The sequence below is a fragment of the Rhopalosiphum maidis genome, chromosome 4 (genome assembly GCF_003676215.2).
Source record: "Rhopalosiphum maidis isolate BTI-1 chromosome 4, ASM367621v3, whole genome shotgun sequence".
Lineage (NCBI taxonomy): Eukaryota > Metazoa > Arthropoda > Insecta > Hemiptera > Aphididae > Rhopalosiphum > Rhopalosiphum maidis.
The window spans coordinates 20,425,863-20,445,393 of NC_040880.1; the positions used below are offsets into that span (position 1 = coordinate 20,425,863).

General features: G+C 26.6%; 1 protein-coding gene across 1 annotated transcript; it reads left to right on the forward strand.

Moving 5' to 3' along the window:
- Window positions 1-10,588: 10,588 nt before the first annotated feature.
- Window positions 10,589-13,891, forward strand: LOC113549098 (probable NADH dehydrogenase [ubiquinone] 1 alpha subcomplex subunit 12). The gene is made up of 4 exons (XM_026950257.1): window positions 10,589-10,760; window positions 11,524-11,606; window positions 11,676-11,791; window positions 13,649-13,891. The coding sequence occupies exons 1-4, from the start codon at window positions 10,666-10,668 to the stop codon at window positions 13,778-13,780; spliced, it is 426 nt and encodes a 141-aa protein (XP_026806058.1). The 5' UTR covers window positions 10,589-10,665; the 3' UTR covers window positions 13,781-13,891.
- Window positions 13,892-19,531: the final 5,640 nt, after the last annotated feature.

Genomic DNA, 19,531 nt, shown 5'->3' on the forward strand with positions numbered 1-19,531 from the left:
CGTTTCATTATATTCTTGTATACACGATATATGAATTATCGATTATATTAATGTAGAATTTATATATAATTTTAAAAGAACTTGCTCAAATACCTATTTATTATAATAGGTAAGTACATTAAAACCTATAGTATACAGGGTGACTATAATTATTTACAAGCATTGTATGGCCACTTATTCCTTTAATGTTAAATTTATGTTGGACTTTTAAATTTTAGAGTTAACTTTGCCTAAAGGCCATATTTTTAAATTCAAATACACAGAAGTTGTACATTGTTTAAGCTATGTCATGTAACGGTATAGACTTATTTTTTCAAATGAGAAATAACCTTTTATTGCGAATAATTGAGCAAATTGTTTTTTTGAAAATATTTATCAAACTACATCCACATAATAATCCTGAAAAATGGTTTTAAAAAACTTAAAAATAGAGGTAACCATGTAAGTAATATTTAATCTAGTAATTACAATAAAACAGTTTTTGCAAAGTATAAAATATTGATGAATTTATACTACCTAATCAACATACTTTTTAAATTAGCATATCCCCCATATTTCCAATAGTATATACAGTATTCGCATTAATTGGGATCGAGTGGGTGCGGATAATCAAATAAGCACTACAAATAAAGTTAAAAACTAATTTACTGTGTGTAAACGTACCTAAACTATGATACATTAGAGTGAACCGTAGGCCCATAGTAGATAATTAAATAATCTCGCATTTTATATAATATAAACACGATACAACGAACATAGCTAACGATAGAACTAAATTAAATTAAACTAAAAATAAATTTGTACAACAATTTTGTGGTGCGGATAATCGACGTTCTACTGTATTATCATGGGTAGACGGTGGTCTTATTCTTAATACACTACATAAGGTTAAATAACTTAAAAACTACTCGTTCAAATGTTAGTTTGGATACAACTTTGAATTTTCAAAAAAATCATCTATTTGGCTATTTTACAATTACTTGGAATATCGAATATAGGATAGTAAACACTGACATCTGACACACAGTTCGCAAATGTTGATGATAATATTGTCCAGTGCCGCAACTGCCGGGGGTGCTAGTGGTGCAGGAATACAGGATACTCCTTTAAAAAGTAACTTTTTTAGCAGATATTAGTTAATTAAGTTAGTGATTGGTTCCCAAATAATCGATAATGAACTATTTTTTCAGTTTATCAGATTATGACAATTTGGGAACCCTGGAAAATCAAATAAATTATTTTGCTTATAACTTTATTAATATTTATCACACATTTTTTTTTATTGTCTCTTTGAATTCATCTAATTATAATAATAATATATTATTATTATTATCACATTATCGATAACAGCTTTTGTTGATTTTTAAAATGATAGGACGCGTATGTGCGTCCATAGCAGTGAGAGGGTTAATTATGTATATCTTATTTCTTATTAATTCGTGGTCACAACAATCAAAGCCGACTGGCTCCGAGCTCGTATGTCGTATATATTACTATATTATATAACTATTTATACTGGTCGGAGCATATCTATGGCTGGCAAACTGTTTTTAAAAATAAAATTGTTACCTACTTAACTATTCGTTATTTATAAATATGTACGTAATCATTGAATGAAAGTATGGACATATTATTACACTCATTACTCTTTGTAAATATATAGAACAAAGATAAATCTAAATAAAAGTTAAAAATTATAATTAAACTAATAATAATATCATTATTAATTATACATCTACTCCGACTTTTCGGCTTGTTAGTTGCTGGCTACTTAAGTAATATAGAAATTTTAATTGTTAATATAATTATTAATTTTAGGTAGTTATTTTATATTTATATATAAATGGGTAGGAGTAAAAAGTAAAAACTCTTTAAAAAATAATATAAAAAGTAATAACTTAAATAAACATTCATACATAATATATCATGTTTAATCTATGAACTATGGTACCTAATAAATAATAATAATTACATGACCAAATATTTTACAAATACAAAAACTTTTAGAAAACATTATGTGATCCACAGCATAAAAAGGTTGAAGACCCCGGGTCTAAGCTAATAAAAAGGTTTAACGTACTACAAATTATTATTTATTTAATAAATAATTTTAAAAATTTATATTGTACATTTTCAATCTGGTTGACATCTATGCTATTAAACTTTTATATTAAGCTCCTAAAACATCATAAGATCGGTACATTACTATTAAAAGACCTTTTTTATTGACCAAATTGTTGTGGGATTTATTTAGGTACTTATTTAGGCTACTTTAGATACATACAATATTTCTGCGAATATTAATCTTGACCTGCTTTTGTTAGTGTCTTAATAAAATAAAAAATAATATAATAACTACTTGGAGTCTTTTTATAACTAGTCAAAGAATATTTTTTTTTCAAAACTATTTTATTGTAATACTTTCTAAAACGTTAATATTTCTCGTTTATTGATATAAATAATTATATAATTTAAATTTAATAAAAAATGTATGCAAGGTAACTATAAGATAAGAAATTTGTAATTTTCCACACCACCTTTATTATTAAACGACGTACAATAACATTGTCCGTATTGTTTAATAACTTTATGAGGTATTACACGAGGCGCGTTTTTTTTATTGTGGTGTCCCCAGTAGGCCTAATCCACATCGTAAGCGAGAACGCATCATATGCAAGGGCCGTATTTAGGTAGGAGCTTTGGGCATCGTCACAACAAATGTGTGCCATAGAGGTATAGAATACTATAGTATTTATATAACATAGTGTTCTATGGTATTAAAAGTTTCACCATTGCGCGGTGTAGAAGTATTTTAATTTTTTTTTTCTGGGGGAGAGGCGGCAAAATATGTGTTGCCTTTATTCTAAAATTCCTAAATACGCCACTAATCATATGAATGCATTCAAATAATAAAAAAAAATATACAATAACTTAAACTATGTAAATATCAATAATACTATACAATTTTTTTCAATAAGGAAACCTAAGAATAAAAATATGATTTTCGCTATTGTACATGCTACAAAAACGGGTAATGTGTATAATATGTGTGTTGCCGGCCGGCGATAGTCAATGTGTTGGATGAGTGTGGATGAGAGATGAGCGCTGACGCGTAAGGGGACAACTAAATAAAAATTATTATAATATACTAATATAATAACCTAACCTAACCTATACTATATTACAAACACATCCTGGCAACACTTGATAATAAGATGAGCTGCCAATCTTCCTCCGGGTTGAAACGAAGTAGAGTGCCGACACATTTCCCATCAGCTTTGTGACAAATTCTTCTTCACTGATAAATATAAATATTATATATTTATATATAGTATACTGTACCTACTACGATTCTAAACATTATTATATAATAGTATAATACAAACAAATCCTTTCGATAGTTGATTATCAGCTGAATTTCTTTTTGCTGCTGCCAAACGTCCTCCGTGTTGAAATACAACAATCAACTTTGCTGCCAATCTTCCTCCGGGTTGAAACGAAGCAGAGTGCCGACACATTTCCCATCAGCTTTGTGACAAATTCTTCTTCACTAATAAATATAAATATTATATATTTATATACAGTATACTGTACCTACTATGATTCTAAAAATTATTAAATAATACAAACAAATCCTTTCGACAGTTGATTATCAGCTGAATTTCATTTTGCTGCTGCCAGACGTCCTCCGTGTTGAAATACAGCCGACACATTTTCCATCAACTTTGTGACAAATTCTTCTTCACTAATAAATATTATATACATTATACTGTAACTACTACGATTCTAAAAATTATAATATAATACAAACAAATACTTTTGACAGTTGATATTAAGATGAGCTATTATTGATGCTGCCAATCTTCCTCCGGTTGAAACGAAGCCGAGTGCCGACACATTTTCCATAAGCTCGGTGAGTAGTCCATGATCCAGCTAAATGTATGGTTCCTATAAAACTACAAACTAATGTGCAGATTAAATGCAATTTAAATGATAGAAAAAAACAATTTTAATATATTAATATATTTGTTGGTGTTCTTTTATTTTTGAGTTTAAATTAATTTTAAATTTTATATTCATAATTTATCAGTCAAAAATGTAAACAAGAACTAAGAAGATCATAGTATATTGCAGTTTAACTTTCTGTTCGGTGGCCACCTTTTAAATTCCTCGCTCTCTTTTATAAGAAAGTTAAACAGCACAATAACTATAAAATATATAAATTTAAACATACACAAAGATGAACTAGCTATGTAATAAGAAAAAAATTGAAAAATTGGTAATTTATCAACGTATTATTAAAATAAAAAGAACACCTAAAACAGTAGTACAGTATATTATCTGAAAAAAAACCATAAAAGTTAAATATAACTTAAGTAAATATTCATAATATACTGTACTACTGTTAAAAAAATTATAGTATTAAACAAACACAGCCTTGCAACACTTGTCATTCAGATAATCTTCTTATTGATGCTGCCAATCGTCCTCCGGGTTGATATTATACAAGGATATACCGTAATTATTTCAGTTTTTTTGTTTTCCCCATATTATGGCAAGATCTGAAATGTTTTGTTTTATTTTACTATTTACCACCCAAAGTACCAATTATATCATATTTGCTACAAGAATTCATGACAAACAGAAAATAAACTACATTATTATAATCATTATACATTTTTCACTACGTCCAGGATCTAAGGTGTACTCAACAACTTTATTTTATTCTTGGCAATTTCATCATTAATGCGTACTCGGTAACCTTTTTGAACTCTCAGGCCAAATTCACAAATTAAAAACAGTTTGTGGACCAGATAAAAATAAAAATTTTATATTCTTAAATTATGTACTATGGAAAAAAAATTTTGTCTAGAATTTTAAAATAATAAAATATAAATAAAAAAAAAAATTTCAGTGTTTTAGAATTTAAAACGGGTCGTATATACAATAACCCGCCGGTTACCGACCACTTCATTGGACTGGACGATCGGAAATAAAAAATAGGTCTGTCATCGGGATAACAACTCGTAGAAGTTAATAAATATTTATTTTATGTATAAAAAGTCAATTTATTACTACCCCAAAATTATAGGACAATTAACCTACGTAAGTATCCTTCGAAGCTTTTCGGCAAAATCAATCTGTGCCATATTTAAGTTCAAATGTGCACCGTCACCGAAGAAACAACTAGTTTATTTCTTCATTAGTCTTCTTTATGCTTTGGAATAAAATTATTAAAATATTTTATGAAAATGAGAGTACTTGTCATGTACTGAAGGCTGTTGTTTGACGACTATTCAATAAAATTATTAGAATTGTTAGACGTCTCCTACAAATGACAACGTTTGTCGTTTGCCATGGATGATAAATATTATAATAATGTTTTTTTTTTTTTATAGAACTCTTTGGGATTTTATAGAATTTATTATTATATTTCAGCTAATTAATTTCATACGTAAAATCATAATAATTGTTAAGGAATAATACATACTCATACTATTTTTACTATGCTCAAATAATTTGTGATATTAATATACATACATATTTATAATAAATGCATCTTAATGTATTCTGCTATGTTTATTTTATCCTATAACTGTATAGTCAAAATATTTTGAAAATTATAATATTTATAAGAAATGCAAACATTAACATTTGTTAAAATTATTAAATAACTATGGTAATTCGTTTTTAAATTACTACAAAAAACAAAAATCAGTTGAGGAGAAATAGTTATCATAGAAATATGAAATGGATATCTAATAATGTCATAAAAATTCAAAATTCAGACAATTATAAAATATTAATGTGTCTTTTCGGAAAACTTTTTATTTTTTTCGGGATAAAAATAACTTATACGGGTACTCGGCCGGTTAAAAATGAAAAATGATATTTATACAATTAATATAAATATAAATTATTATTCTATAAAATGGTCTGGTAATATGATGATTATGTATTTTCGGTCACACGTATTTTATGCATTGCGCGTTGGGGAATAAAATATGCATACGAATACGTCACCCGGCGTGAATAGTAGAATAAAATATGTAAATAAAATGTAAATATGTATATATATATATGATTACATCGTCCGGGTAGCCAATTGTTCATATAAACGAATATATTTTAATTTAAGTTTAAAATGTAAATTTAATCCTAAAAAAGAATAAGAAAAAACTTACGTAATCGTCGACTGTTCCCGGGAAACCGAGTTGTGTCAATCATCAGTCTATACGTAGTGATGCACCACCGCCGAAGAAACTGCAAATTTTCTTCATATCGATCTTCATCGTGATTCTAAAAAGAGAATAAAAATACACAGCACGAAATGAAAATGAGAGTATTTGTCATGTACTTCAGTACTGTTCATTAAGACTATTATAGAATTGTTAATCGTCTCCGACGAATGTCGTCGATTGTCGTATGCCACGGATGACGAACATTATAATTTGATAAATCTATATAGAACTCTTTGTGATATTATACGATCTATTTTTCTATTTTAGCTGTTTGATATACGTAAAATTGAAACATATAAACTAGACCAAATCTTTATAGATATTACAAAGTATTAATATTTTATTCTAATGAAGATGTCAAGATGATTACAAATTATTTAATTTAATCTATGAAAATAGTGAACTAAATAAAAATAATTATGATCAAAATCGTTATGTTTATAAGTTTTATTATTTCTGCATTATTTTTATTCTAATCACGCGCAGTGTTTTAACTTAATCTTACATACCTATTACATTAGATGCAATTATCTCTGTCTGTAGATATTGTGTCTGAAGACACCTATCATAATAGAAAAAAATGCATACATTTTGTTTATTGTGGTTTCTTATAACAAATACTAAATAGTCACTAATCAATGCTTTGGGGAATCAATTTACATTTTAAACTTAAAATAAAATATATTCATTTTTATGAAAAATCCGCTACCTGGATGATGTAATCGATGTAGACGCATATTTTATTAATTTATATATAAATTATATAATACTGAACTTCAAACAGTCATAATATAAGTTTCCAGTGAGCATTTTATTTTTGTTTTTGTATTAAAAAAACTAATGCGAATTCCTATAAAACATTTTAAAATAGTAGATATAAAAAGAAAATATTTATATGAATACTAATGAAAAAAATAATTTGTAATAATAAAAAAATAAAGAATATTGTATATATATAGTTTGAAATATTTTTAAAATAATAACATAAAAAGAAATACTCTCATAAAAAATTAGTTAAAATTTGTAAGTATAAAATATAAATTAATTAAAATAAAGTAGACAATTAACCTACGCAAGTATCCTTCGACGCTTTTCGGCGAAATCAAGCTGTGCCATATTAAAGTTCAAACGTGCACAGCCACCGAAGAAACAGCTAGTTTATTTCTTTATTTGTCTTCTTTATGCTTCAGAATGAAATCATTGAAATTTTGTCATGTACTGAAGGCTGTTGTTTGACGACTGTTCAATAAAATTATTAGAATGGTTAATCGTCTCCTACAAATGACGACGATTGTCATTTGCCATGGATCATAAATATTATAATAATGTTTTTTTTATAGAACTCTTTGTGATTTTATAGGATTTATTATTATATTTTAGCTATCTTGCATACGAAACTTTTGGTATCTAATTAATTTCATACGTAAAATCATAATTATTGTATATTATCCTGAATTTTTTTTTAAATTATAATTTTATAACGGTTATTAACGGTTTTATACGGTTTGGCTGAACTAAATGATTAATAATTTTAAAAATATTTAAAAGTTTAATCATTAAACTAATATTACATACTAAATAATAAAGAAGGACATACAAAATCAATAAAATTAATTTTCAATACAAGCAGTTATTCACATTCAACTCGTTATACACATATAGTCACATACAATTTCCGTTTCGGTACTATTTTTACTGATTTTAAAATTGATCGACAAGTTCTAATTAATATGCTCAGATAATTTGCGATATTAATATAATATATATATATATATATATATGTATGTATGTATGTATAATAAATGCATCTTTTTATGGTACTATGCTATGTTTATTTTATCTTATAAGTGTATAGTCAAAATATTTTGAAAATTATAATATTTATAAGAAATGCAAACATTAAGATTTGTTAAAATTATCAAATAACTATGGTAATTCGTTTTTAAATTACTACAAAAAACAAAAATCAGTTGAGGAGAAATAGTTATCATAGAAATATGAAATGGATATCTAATAATGTCATCAAAATTCAAAATTCAGACAATTATAAAAAAATATTAATGTGTCTTTTCGGAAAACTTTTTATTTTTTTCGGGATAAAAATAACTTATACGGGTACTCGGCCGGTTAAAAATGAAAAATGCTATTTATATAATTAATATAAATATAAATTATTATTCTATAAAATGGGTCTGGTAATATGACGATTATGTATTTTCGGTCTCACGTATACGTCACCCGGCGGGTAGCAGATTGTCCGGTGCAATAAGTATGTATTTATTTTATGTCTAAAAGAGTAAATTAAAGTTCCAAAAGTATAGAAAATCAAACTCACGTAAACATCGATTTTTTTTTTGTGAAAATTATTTGTTTCATATTTAATGTTCACACGTTCAGTAACCACATCGCCGACCCAGGAACACCTTTCCTCGTCCGTCTTTACCGCGTTTCGAATTGAAGATATTGAGATATTTCATAAAAATAAGCTGAACAGAACGGCATATGCGTGTAAAATATTATATATATTAAAGTACGGTTTAACGATTTGTACGTCTATTTTTTTCTCCGTTAAAATTATTACAACCGTCAATCGTCTCCGACGAATAGCGAACGTTGATGATTGCCATAGATGATAGATTAATATGATAGATCCATATCCATAGATCAGGTATATACTGTATTATTATATCGTAATATTATTATTAGCCAGACATTTAAATTTATTCGGGAGTTTGCCGTTCTGGAGACTCAATTGTGTACTCAATATTATACAAATCTTATATGCATGACAAGGCGAAGGGCGGGGTGGATTGTACAGTGCATTGAGACTAGACTCATTCAAAGTTTCTGCCATTGGCATCGCATAAATTAGTAATTAGTTGTTGTTATCGATATTTTTCGCCCGTATTATTATAGAATGACACCCGTCTTCTCGTTATTAATGTAAAAATATAATACAAAATATTATAATATTTTTTATTATCAACAATCAATATTAATATCGAAAACCATTATAGTTATTTTCAAAATAGATGAAAATATTAAATTATACTACAATTTTCTTCAAACTTTTTTATTGCTTTACTACTTTTTTATGGTGAGTCGCCGTTTCAAAGACCCCTGACGAGCCGCCACTGCTGAAGTGTTGATAAGTTTATATAAACAGCTTAAAACTAATCTACATAATATTTTGAATACTTCTGCGTTAGTGTTAAATAATAATACACGAATTGGTGTCTTTAAATAATATTTTTGTAATAACTTAAAACAAAATAGATAGCTATACCTATAATCATTATTTTTCGTTAAAATATCCAGTTTTGTCAATATTCAAATTTTGTATATGTTCTAACTACTGACAGTAGCGCCGAACACGGGTATGAACAGAGGAAAATTCCCCAGAAATATTTATGGGTGGGTGGATGATAATCAAAAATAGTACGTTATAATGCAGTATCTTGTATGTATATAGTTAGAAATAAAATAGTACCATTCGTTCGTAACTAACTGAACATTTTTTTAGTAGGTGGGTCTAACACCAGCATTTTTACCCCATAACATGAAATTTAGATCGGCGCCACTGGACTAACGACTAACTTCTGAGACTGGGAGTGAGAATATGAATGAAGTTAAAACTTTTAAGCGCAATAATAATAATACAATAGTAGCTATAGTTATATAGTTATACTAAGTTATATACTATTCTGATTAATATAAAAAAAACATAAGATGGTGACCAGACATGAGTTATGGCTATTTTAACTGAGAAGTAAAATGTTCAGTAACTTTAGTTACTACATTTTAATTTTTTATTACATGTTTAAACGAATCCTAACATTATGAAAGCTTTATTTATGCGTATATTAGGTTATAATAAAAAATATTTTTTAATTGTCTATTAAACAAAAATTATATGGATTATGTTAGATAACAACTGTTATACTAGTGTTACTACGATATAATAACGTAAAAGCATTTAAATACATTAATAATTAAAAATTAATAATACTTATAACAAAATTAATTAATTTGTAAAATCCTTAGGATTATTTTAATCTCGCGTCAATTGGATCCTCTTGCGTCAGTTAGTCACCGGGATCTAGCTGTCGAGGGATCTATGTGACTGTTCACCTCCATAAACGTTAACTAAAATAATTAATAATCAATGGCAATTTATAAAGTTAATATTTTATGACAATCGTTATTATTATTAGTTGAATCGATTTTTAAATGTATTAATACCAATAATACAAAAAACAAAATATTATACTTAGCAAGCATTAAAATAATTATTTAAAAAGTAAGAAATAAACATCTGATTGCTTGACATTGATAACAGCTCCCGAGATAATAGTTTTTAAAGTCAAGTCCATTGACAATATTTTATTTTTTTAAGGTTGCTTATGGTTTGATTTTTTTCAAAATGAATAAAATTTTTCCTTTTAATAAATTTGTCACCGGCTTGAACATAATCAAAGCCAACGGTGGACCATTAAACGCCTTCAAAAAATTGTTCAGGTATGTTTTTTACTTTAAAAAAATATGCATTCTTTGTTTAATTTTAGGTTGTTTCATTTAAACAAATCTTATGATATACATATAAATTGCGTAAAAATGTTTTTTCGATTATACTCGAGTGAATAACTGTATTAGTTCAAAAATGAATGAATACGTGTTTATCACAAGAATGCAGCAACATTACGCCGTATATCCATGCTATAGGAAAGTGATACCCAACTCGATAGTATAGGTGATTATTAAGTATAATTAGTATTATATAATAGATGAGCATAATTTACTTTTATACAATATTTTATACAAATATTGCTCTAATTGGAAGTAATTCTTCAAGTTATTTTTATTTATTATAGCTATATCATTATATAATCAAACAAAAACTAATTCATCAACATTCACATACTTATGGCCTACATGTTTGGTTACATCTGTATTTAGTAATACTTAGTAGCATTTAGTAAATATAATGAATCATGAATATTATTTAATAATATAATTATTAAACAGAATGACATGTTGAGAAAATATATTCATTCGATACCTTAACGCTTCGCAAGAAATAGTTATAACAATATTAAATTGTAATAAGAATATGTTAAAAACTTTAAGTTAAAAACACTTGTAATTATTCTAAAAAGGAAATAGATGAAAACTACAATTACTGTAATTTTTTAATACTCATTATTATTTGTATTGCATAATGTTTTGTATTTACATTACAATAAGTTATTAATTAATTAGGTATATTTTTTTTTTTTTACAGACACGATGAATTGAAAATTGGTACATTAGTTGGTACTGATGAAATGGGCAATCGTTATTATGAAAACAATCTATATTTTTATGGTAATTTTCTATCAATTGATAACATTTTTTTTTTGTGAGCATTTGTTTAATTTAGTTAACATATTTCAGGACGTAATCGTTGGGTAGAGTACAATGAAAAAGTTTTTTTGAATTATGATGCTAGTCAAATTCCTGCTGAATGGTATGGTTGGATCCATTACAAAACGGACCTTCTCCCACATAATGTAATTATAATTAATTACCTACTTAAAATAGTAAAAATGAATTGTTCTAAAATAAAATAAATTATTTTTTTATAATAATTTATGTTTATAAAAATAAACTGAAAAATTATTACAAAATCATAAAATATTATAACTGAAATGAATTATTCTTGTTTCTTTTATATAAAGTGGATGTAATATAAAGATATATAATGGTGGCACCGGTTAATATGGACAAAATGGGCAACATTATGCTCATAATAAATAGTCTAGTCCCAATACAACTAATTTCGGTTTTTATGGGCAACTGCTTAATGTGGGCAAACAAGGCTGGTCCTGATGTGCCCGCATTAAGGAGAATCCACTGTATAAAAATAAAAACATCCTAACTATTCTATTACAAATTGTTAATTTACAAAAAAAATTAAAATAAAATCAAATCATAATAGACATAATTAGATACAAGTATAAGAATCAATACTTTAGGGCACGCCTGCATTTGTTGTCTCCGTCTTACAAATTTAGAACATAGCAAAAACTGTTTTGTATGAAAAAGAACCAAGAAGGCTTTAGTTATAACTAAGAAACAACATTTTCATCAGATAAAAAGGAAAACTTTGGCTGTGAAATAGATATAATTTTTATTTTTTCAATATTAGTTCTACAAAAAAAGGTAGTCAATTTCAAAAATAATAAATTTTGAAACAATGAGAACTTTTTTTGTATTATTGATATGAAAAAAAAAAAAAATGATATTTCATACGTAATTTTTTCAACCATATTGTTTATTAATTTGAAATCTTGACTATCACTACAGCCTGAATAGTTCTATATCACAGAAAACAGTTTTTTCCATGTCTTGCATGAGTAAGACAGAAACAAGTGACAACACATTTGGGTATAGTGTCCTCTTAAAAAAAAATATATACCCGTTGATTTTATAATATTATAAATTATAAGACATTAAAGTTAATGGAATTTGATTTATTTATTAGGGGTCCTAATAAATAATAATGATTTTAATAAATATTTTAAAATCCAAAATAAAATATTAAAAATTATTAAATATAACTCAATAAAAAAATTTCTATAAACTTAAATTCTTAAAGATTTAATTTTTACATTAATGAATTTAAAAAAAAAAAATTATATATATTGTCCTTGGTCAATTTTTTTTAATGTAATTTAAGTTGAGAACAACTAATCAGCAACATTTTTTCAAGATAGGATCAGTTAACCTTGAACAATATTATTCTACATAAACAAAACAATTAAAAAATAAATTTTTAAATCTAACGTAAAGTATTTTTGATTATCCTATTTTTCCTCACTATGATTTGTCTATTGGCTAATACTACTCATTACTACAAGTTATTACCCATAAATCATAATATCATTTTGGTATGATAAGAAAATGTATTAGCTCTTTTACACCAAATTATTTGGATTTAAAGTAATAAGAATAAATTTCAGTTCATATAGTTCCGTAGTGTGATCTCTATACTAATAGTAATTGTGAAATTTGGTTGAAAAATGTCCTAATTATGATAATGTCCTTAAGCCTTACTATTAGTTAATAGATTATTTTTTAATTAATAAATTATAAATAATGTTTTAATAATGTCTAATGTTTATCACTATTTTGTTATTATTTGTGTTTTGTCTTAAATATTATTGTTTAAAAAGCCAAATAGTGTTGATTCATTGATAAAATTAAAAAAATATTGTTTTATAGTTTTTTGGTTTAAGCCATATATTTATTTTTTATATAATGCAAATAATACAATATAAAACTAACACATTAATTAATATTCTATTAGTATGCGTACAAGTTCTTTATGAATAAATATAATTTATTTTTATTAATGTATGTTTCAGGATCCAAACAGACCTAAATATAAATGGATGGCTAAACATACAGAAAACGAAACTGGTACTGAACGCGAATATGTACCATACAGTACAATGCCACCAAAAATTCAAGCTTGGGTACCACCAAATAAAAATTAAATTATGTGGCTCTTTAGTGTAAATACCTATTTAAAACAAATTGTTATAAATGTCATGATTAAATTAGTTTAACAAATAGTGAATTTCAAATAAATATACCATAAAATTATATTTATTAATAGATACAACAAATATTACTAAATTAATATTATATTACTAATTTGAAATAGGTGATTATATTATTAACTAGAAATACTGTTCAGCATAAATGTTAATTTGTATAATAAAGAGTTCCATTTTCTTATATTATTAGACACGAGTAATTTACAGAAAATATTTTAAAAACAATGTGATAAAATGTAACACAATTTTTCTTCTTATTAAATTCTAGTTTTTGAGAAAATAAATTTATTGAGAACTATTTTATCAATTACATTAATTTATTCAAATTGTTTATGATAGCAAATCATTACGCTAGTTAGAATGTAAAAATTATAATATGCTCACCTACAGCTTGCGTCCCTTTTACTTTTCAAGAAATTTGATCGCTATTGTGTTTTATACCTATTTATAGTATAGTATAATTTTATACTCTGCTTATACCGATTGTACCCACTATAGTAGTTGTCAGACAACATTTCTGAAAACAACTTTGAAATTTATTCATTAAATTAGAACCCTTTTAATTTTTTTTTTTAAACATAATAATATTTAATTTAAATCATTTCAAAATGTAATTAAGTCATTTTTGTTGTATAATTAAGTTTGACAAAAAAATTGTCAAAACATTAATTCAAACAAATTAACTAATGTCTACTTAACATATTTAATGAATTACATTATTATGTATGGGTGCACGTGTGAAAGTGACCCACAATTTCTTTTACACTACTATAGCCATGGGCACCTATAAGGGGGGCAAGACTGGGTACTTACTCTCCTGGAAAAAAAATATTACCATAATATTTTACCAAATAACTTGAACATCATAATAATATACATTTTTGAACTACATTAGGATGAAATTATTTAAACAAATAAATGTACAGTTCTTATTATCAATACTAAATAATACATTTGATTCATTTGAAAATATTTTATTTTATATTTTTTTACTTTACTTATTAAAATGTATTTTAATTAATTCTAATGTACCAATACTAATATATTAATTCTATAAATAATAGTATATAATGAAACTTCCAATTAACAGTCATCGAAGGGACCATAAATAATGACTGCTATTTAAAGGTGGCCGTCCTATAGAGGTGACAATACATGACAACACTTGATGGGACCAATAAAAACTAACGTTACTTAGAGGTGACCGTTTTGCTGTATTTATATTTATGTTAAAATAACATTACACCTTTATTTTATATAGCTTCAATTTAAGATTTGTTATTTTGTCCCTTTTAAAATGTTACCTTTGGGGGGTGTTCATGACTGCAGCACACATACACTAATGAATTATGATCACATACTACGGCGTAGTAACTATGCAAACATTCATATGTATGCATATAGAAATTTGCCTATATTTAGCTCCTTAAAAGCAGTATGTATTGAATTTATCCGTATTATATTATATTTGAATCATGTTTTATTAACTAGTTTCAACATTTAGGGCCCTGGTTAATTTTAATTTTGATGAAAATTTGTTTTTATTTTGGGTTTTAACTGTAATATAATATAAACCTAAATAAATAATTTTTAATCGATGTTCTATACGAAATCGAATGTGGCACGATGAATACAAGTGTGCGAAAGCATAATAATTATCCATTGTGAGTTGTGACCTGCAGTAAGTTAAACTAAACTTATCACTAGGTATTCCGTCTTTTATGTTGGTGACGGAGTAGCATAGTTTGACATCGACGTTCATGATCGGTACAGCCGAATCACGATAATTCGGTAGACTTCCTACGAGTTGAATTTACGATTTTAAATCGACGAATTCGTAAAAAATAAGCTACATAAATGTATGGTGCCTTATGTAGTTGTATACTTGTATATGGCACTATATGCTATAATCGTCTATCTCTAACGCAGTAAAATGAATGAAAAATAATAAATAAAATCTTCTATGTAATACCTACTGCGAAATATAAATATTGTTATTTGTTTATGAAATATGCATTTCTAAAATATTATTAAAAATGTGTAACGAAGCATTGACAACTTATACAATATATATATTTAAAATATTATATTTTCAAAATAATATTTTATAAATCGTTCATAAAATTCTAAATTTTTTTTTTAGATCACTAACATTTTTTTTACGTTTTTTATAATATGTCTTGGAAATCAGATTTCAGCTAATGGAAGGTTTTTTTTCGTGTCAACGATGGTACGTAAATTTTGATCTAAAATTTGTATTATATATTATTAATATCAATTTACTAACTAACAACCATTCACGGGCTACATCGACACGCATCATTTGAAATCGTCGGTTTTTATGCAATAGAAATCCCCGGGTGGCCGGGTCACACCTAGGCAGCAGCAGCGGACCGCATGACGAGCGACGTATATATTCGTACTACGCAACCTGCGGGTATTAAGTTATTGTATCGTGCCACATCATATTATTATTTATTATTTTGTCTTTGTAACTCGGCCGAAATGAATATGAGATTTCAGTAATTGAGATATGATCTGCGGACCATGATTTTTTGAAATCGTAAATGGGACGAGCTGTCCGAAATCGGAGTAAACACAACAATATGGGAAAGATTGAATTGCATTCGGAACAAAGAAAATTTACATTCGAACTGTACACGTTTTGATCATTATATAAAATCCATTTATTAATGAATATCAGTATATGTTTGAAATAAGATATTATGTACAATCTAACTAAGGTGAACATTTTATATTGGTTGACAAAAATGACAATAATCTGTTTAAATTGGAAAGGAAAATAATGCTTTTTACGTCAAGAGGAAATTCGTGTAGTCGTGATTAAGGGGAAATGACATTTTGGGATACAATCAGAGTACAGCCATCCGAATTTTAACTTAATTGAGCCCAAGTGAAATTCGAACGTTTTGTTTTAGGTGGAGTAGCTCTACAATCCCCAATAATAGATACAAGAAATATAGAAACGTACCACACGATTAAATGGCGAAATAATAATCGTCGTTTGTGACTCGCACATAATTAAATATTAAGAGAGATGGTTTTTGATGGTTCAGCTCTCTCAAAAATTTCAAAAGCCACGCCACCTAAATGGAATTGCATTGTATATTCGTGAACCATGTAAATAGTAACCACAATACGCAGGCCACTTAACTTTGGATAATGCTAGCCTCTTCATACCCAAAAAATTATTCAACTAAATGTCTGCCTATAGATGGTCCATAGCTTATCATATTATGCTCTTGTTGCTAAATTTAAGTTGTAACAGAGGAAAAAAATTTTAAATACCGCGATGATTCACTAGCTGTGTACTTAATGCCTTAATATATTATGTATAAGTGACTAAACTTTACTCGTAAGTCCTATTCATATCGTCCTAAAGACCTAAAACATAGTTATTAAATTCGTGTGCAATGATAGTAAAGAAATAATATTACATAGTTTCACTATCATATTCTAGATTTTAATACTCTCATTCACGAGTATATTAATATAAATTTATGAACGTACCATTCTGAATATTTCAGTATATCTGTTTTAAATTAATAATCTAACGAATTCAACAACGAAATTTGATAGCTTAATAATATGCTGAAAATAATTTAAATTAAGTATTTTAACAGTGTGCAATAATTATTATTTTTGTTTCTTAAGAACTTTGTAGTTTGCACGCCGCAATCTATTGTCTTCGTTAATCCCACGCACATCGTACAACATAACAATAATGTAATATATAGCGATGTACTGCGCGCCCTATTTTTAACACTGAAAATATTGAAGGTTACAATATCGTTACGAAATATTTATTAAAAAAAAAAAAAAAAATAATAATACATTTGTATGTAGTTTATGATTATTTTGATAATACAATTGTTAAGTGTAGTAGGGACCTACCTATATTTCGTCATAATTAATTGTTATTTTGATTATTTTAATAACTTTATTTAAAAAGGAATAATGCTATATATTTTATATATTTAATAACGATATAAAATTTCATTATAATGTAAGTTGTTGTAGTCATAATGTTAGGAATAAAATATATTAGGTTCATATTATTATTTTACGAGTTTTTTTTTCAGCTAATTTATAAAATATTATTATTTTGAAATCGTTCTATAACACGTGTTATAAGTTATAATTATAATATGTAGTTATAAGTTATAAGTAACTTGTAGTTCCGGATTAACTTGAACCATATGCAATATGCATAGTAGACAGTAGTCTGCTACAGACAATGAAAAAAATAACATAATGATATTAATAATATTGAAGTACTAAATAAGTGAGCATTGAACAACGATATATTTTAAAATTATACCCATTCGATTCTATGAACAATATAGGTATATTTTAATATTTTTCATGACGCATTCAAGAAAAAAAAGAGAAACAGAAAATACGATGTGCAGATAACTTGGGATATATATTTTTTTAAATATCATAAATAAGTCTCACGAGGACTACTATAAAATATTCCAAACATATTATGACGTTTTTTAGATATGTCATTATTGTCCATTTGTTGTTTAAAGTGCTGTGGACCATATTAAAATTTTAGTATAATATAGGTATACAGATATATAATAAATATTTATTTTATTAGAATACAATTTTCTTGGTATGGTCATCTAAACTAAATATCATTAAGATGCGATTTGTTTAAAGTTATAATATAACAATCGATATTTCGAAGTAATAGTAGTACATAATAATAAAATAACACAATTTCTAAAATGACGAAGAACGATTTTTCCTTTCTAGCATGCCACTCGGTGCAGATTAACAGTTTACCTACTACTGTTTCTAAAGTAGTTCACTGCGAGTTTCCCTGACTTCTGCATCAGTGTGATTACGGCGACGACTGTCAGTAAAGTCCTAGTGTTAAGGCTTGATACCAGTTACAATCGTGAGGATCAGGTGTAAGGATGATCGACTATAAGTTACGAAAACGCCCATTCAAATTGACATGACATGACTGTCTTGTTCGCAAGGACACGTGCGATTTTTTTTATTTGTCACTCGTCGTTGACAAAGATGTATTCTGATTACACTGACTCGAATATATTGAATACCTAGCTGATTCATTTTTATAATTTTAAATTAAATAAGAACATACAAAAAATCATAGCCTTTTACATCGAAATAATATTAAAATGCATACCTACTTAGACAGCTTGTACTTTTTCAAATAAACTCATATATATATACATAGTTTGACGACTAAACGAGTGAACACAACGATAATTATCGGGCTATTCGAATTGATAATATTTCTGAGATCAAATAAAAACAGTTTTTTTTTGGTTGGTCTCTTGGGTTTATTTGGTCTTACATTAATGTTTTAGGTGCGTATACGCGTGGTACGGTATTTAGCGTTCAAGTCAGTCAGCCGGAGTGCATGTCTTATCATGATACCTAAAAAATCCATACCGTGCGGAGTGCAGTTATGATTTCCATAATAATAATAGTATTATATAAATATTAAATTCACTTCTAATACTATACTATTCCGAAAATTTACGAAAAATATAGTACTTACACTAACCTACTTAATATTATTATCATTGCATAATTGTATAATGACACACGCGTCAGTGTTTTAATCTATATTTGTGTACAGTGTACGTGTTTAACTATAAGATTATGTTTTATATTATTGTTATT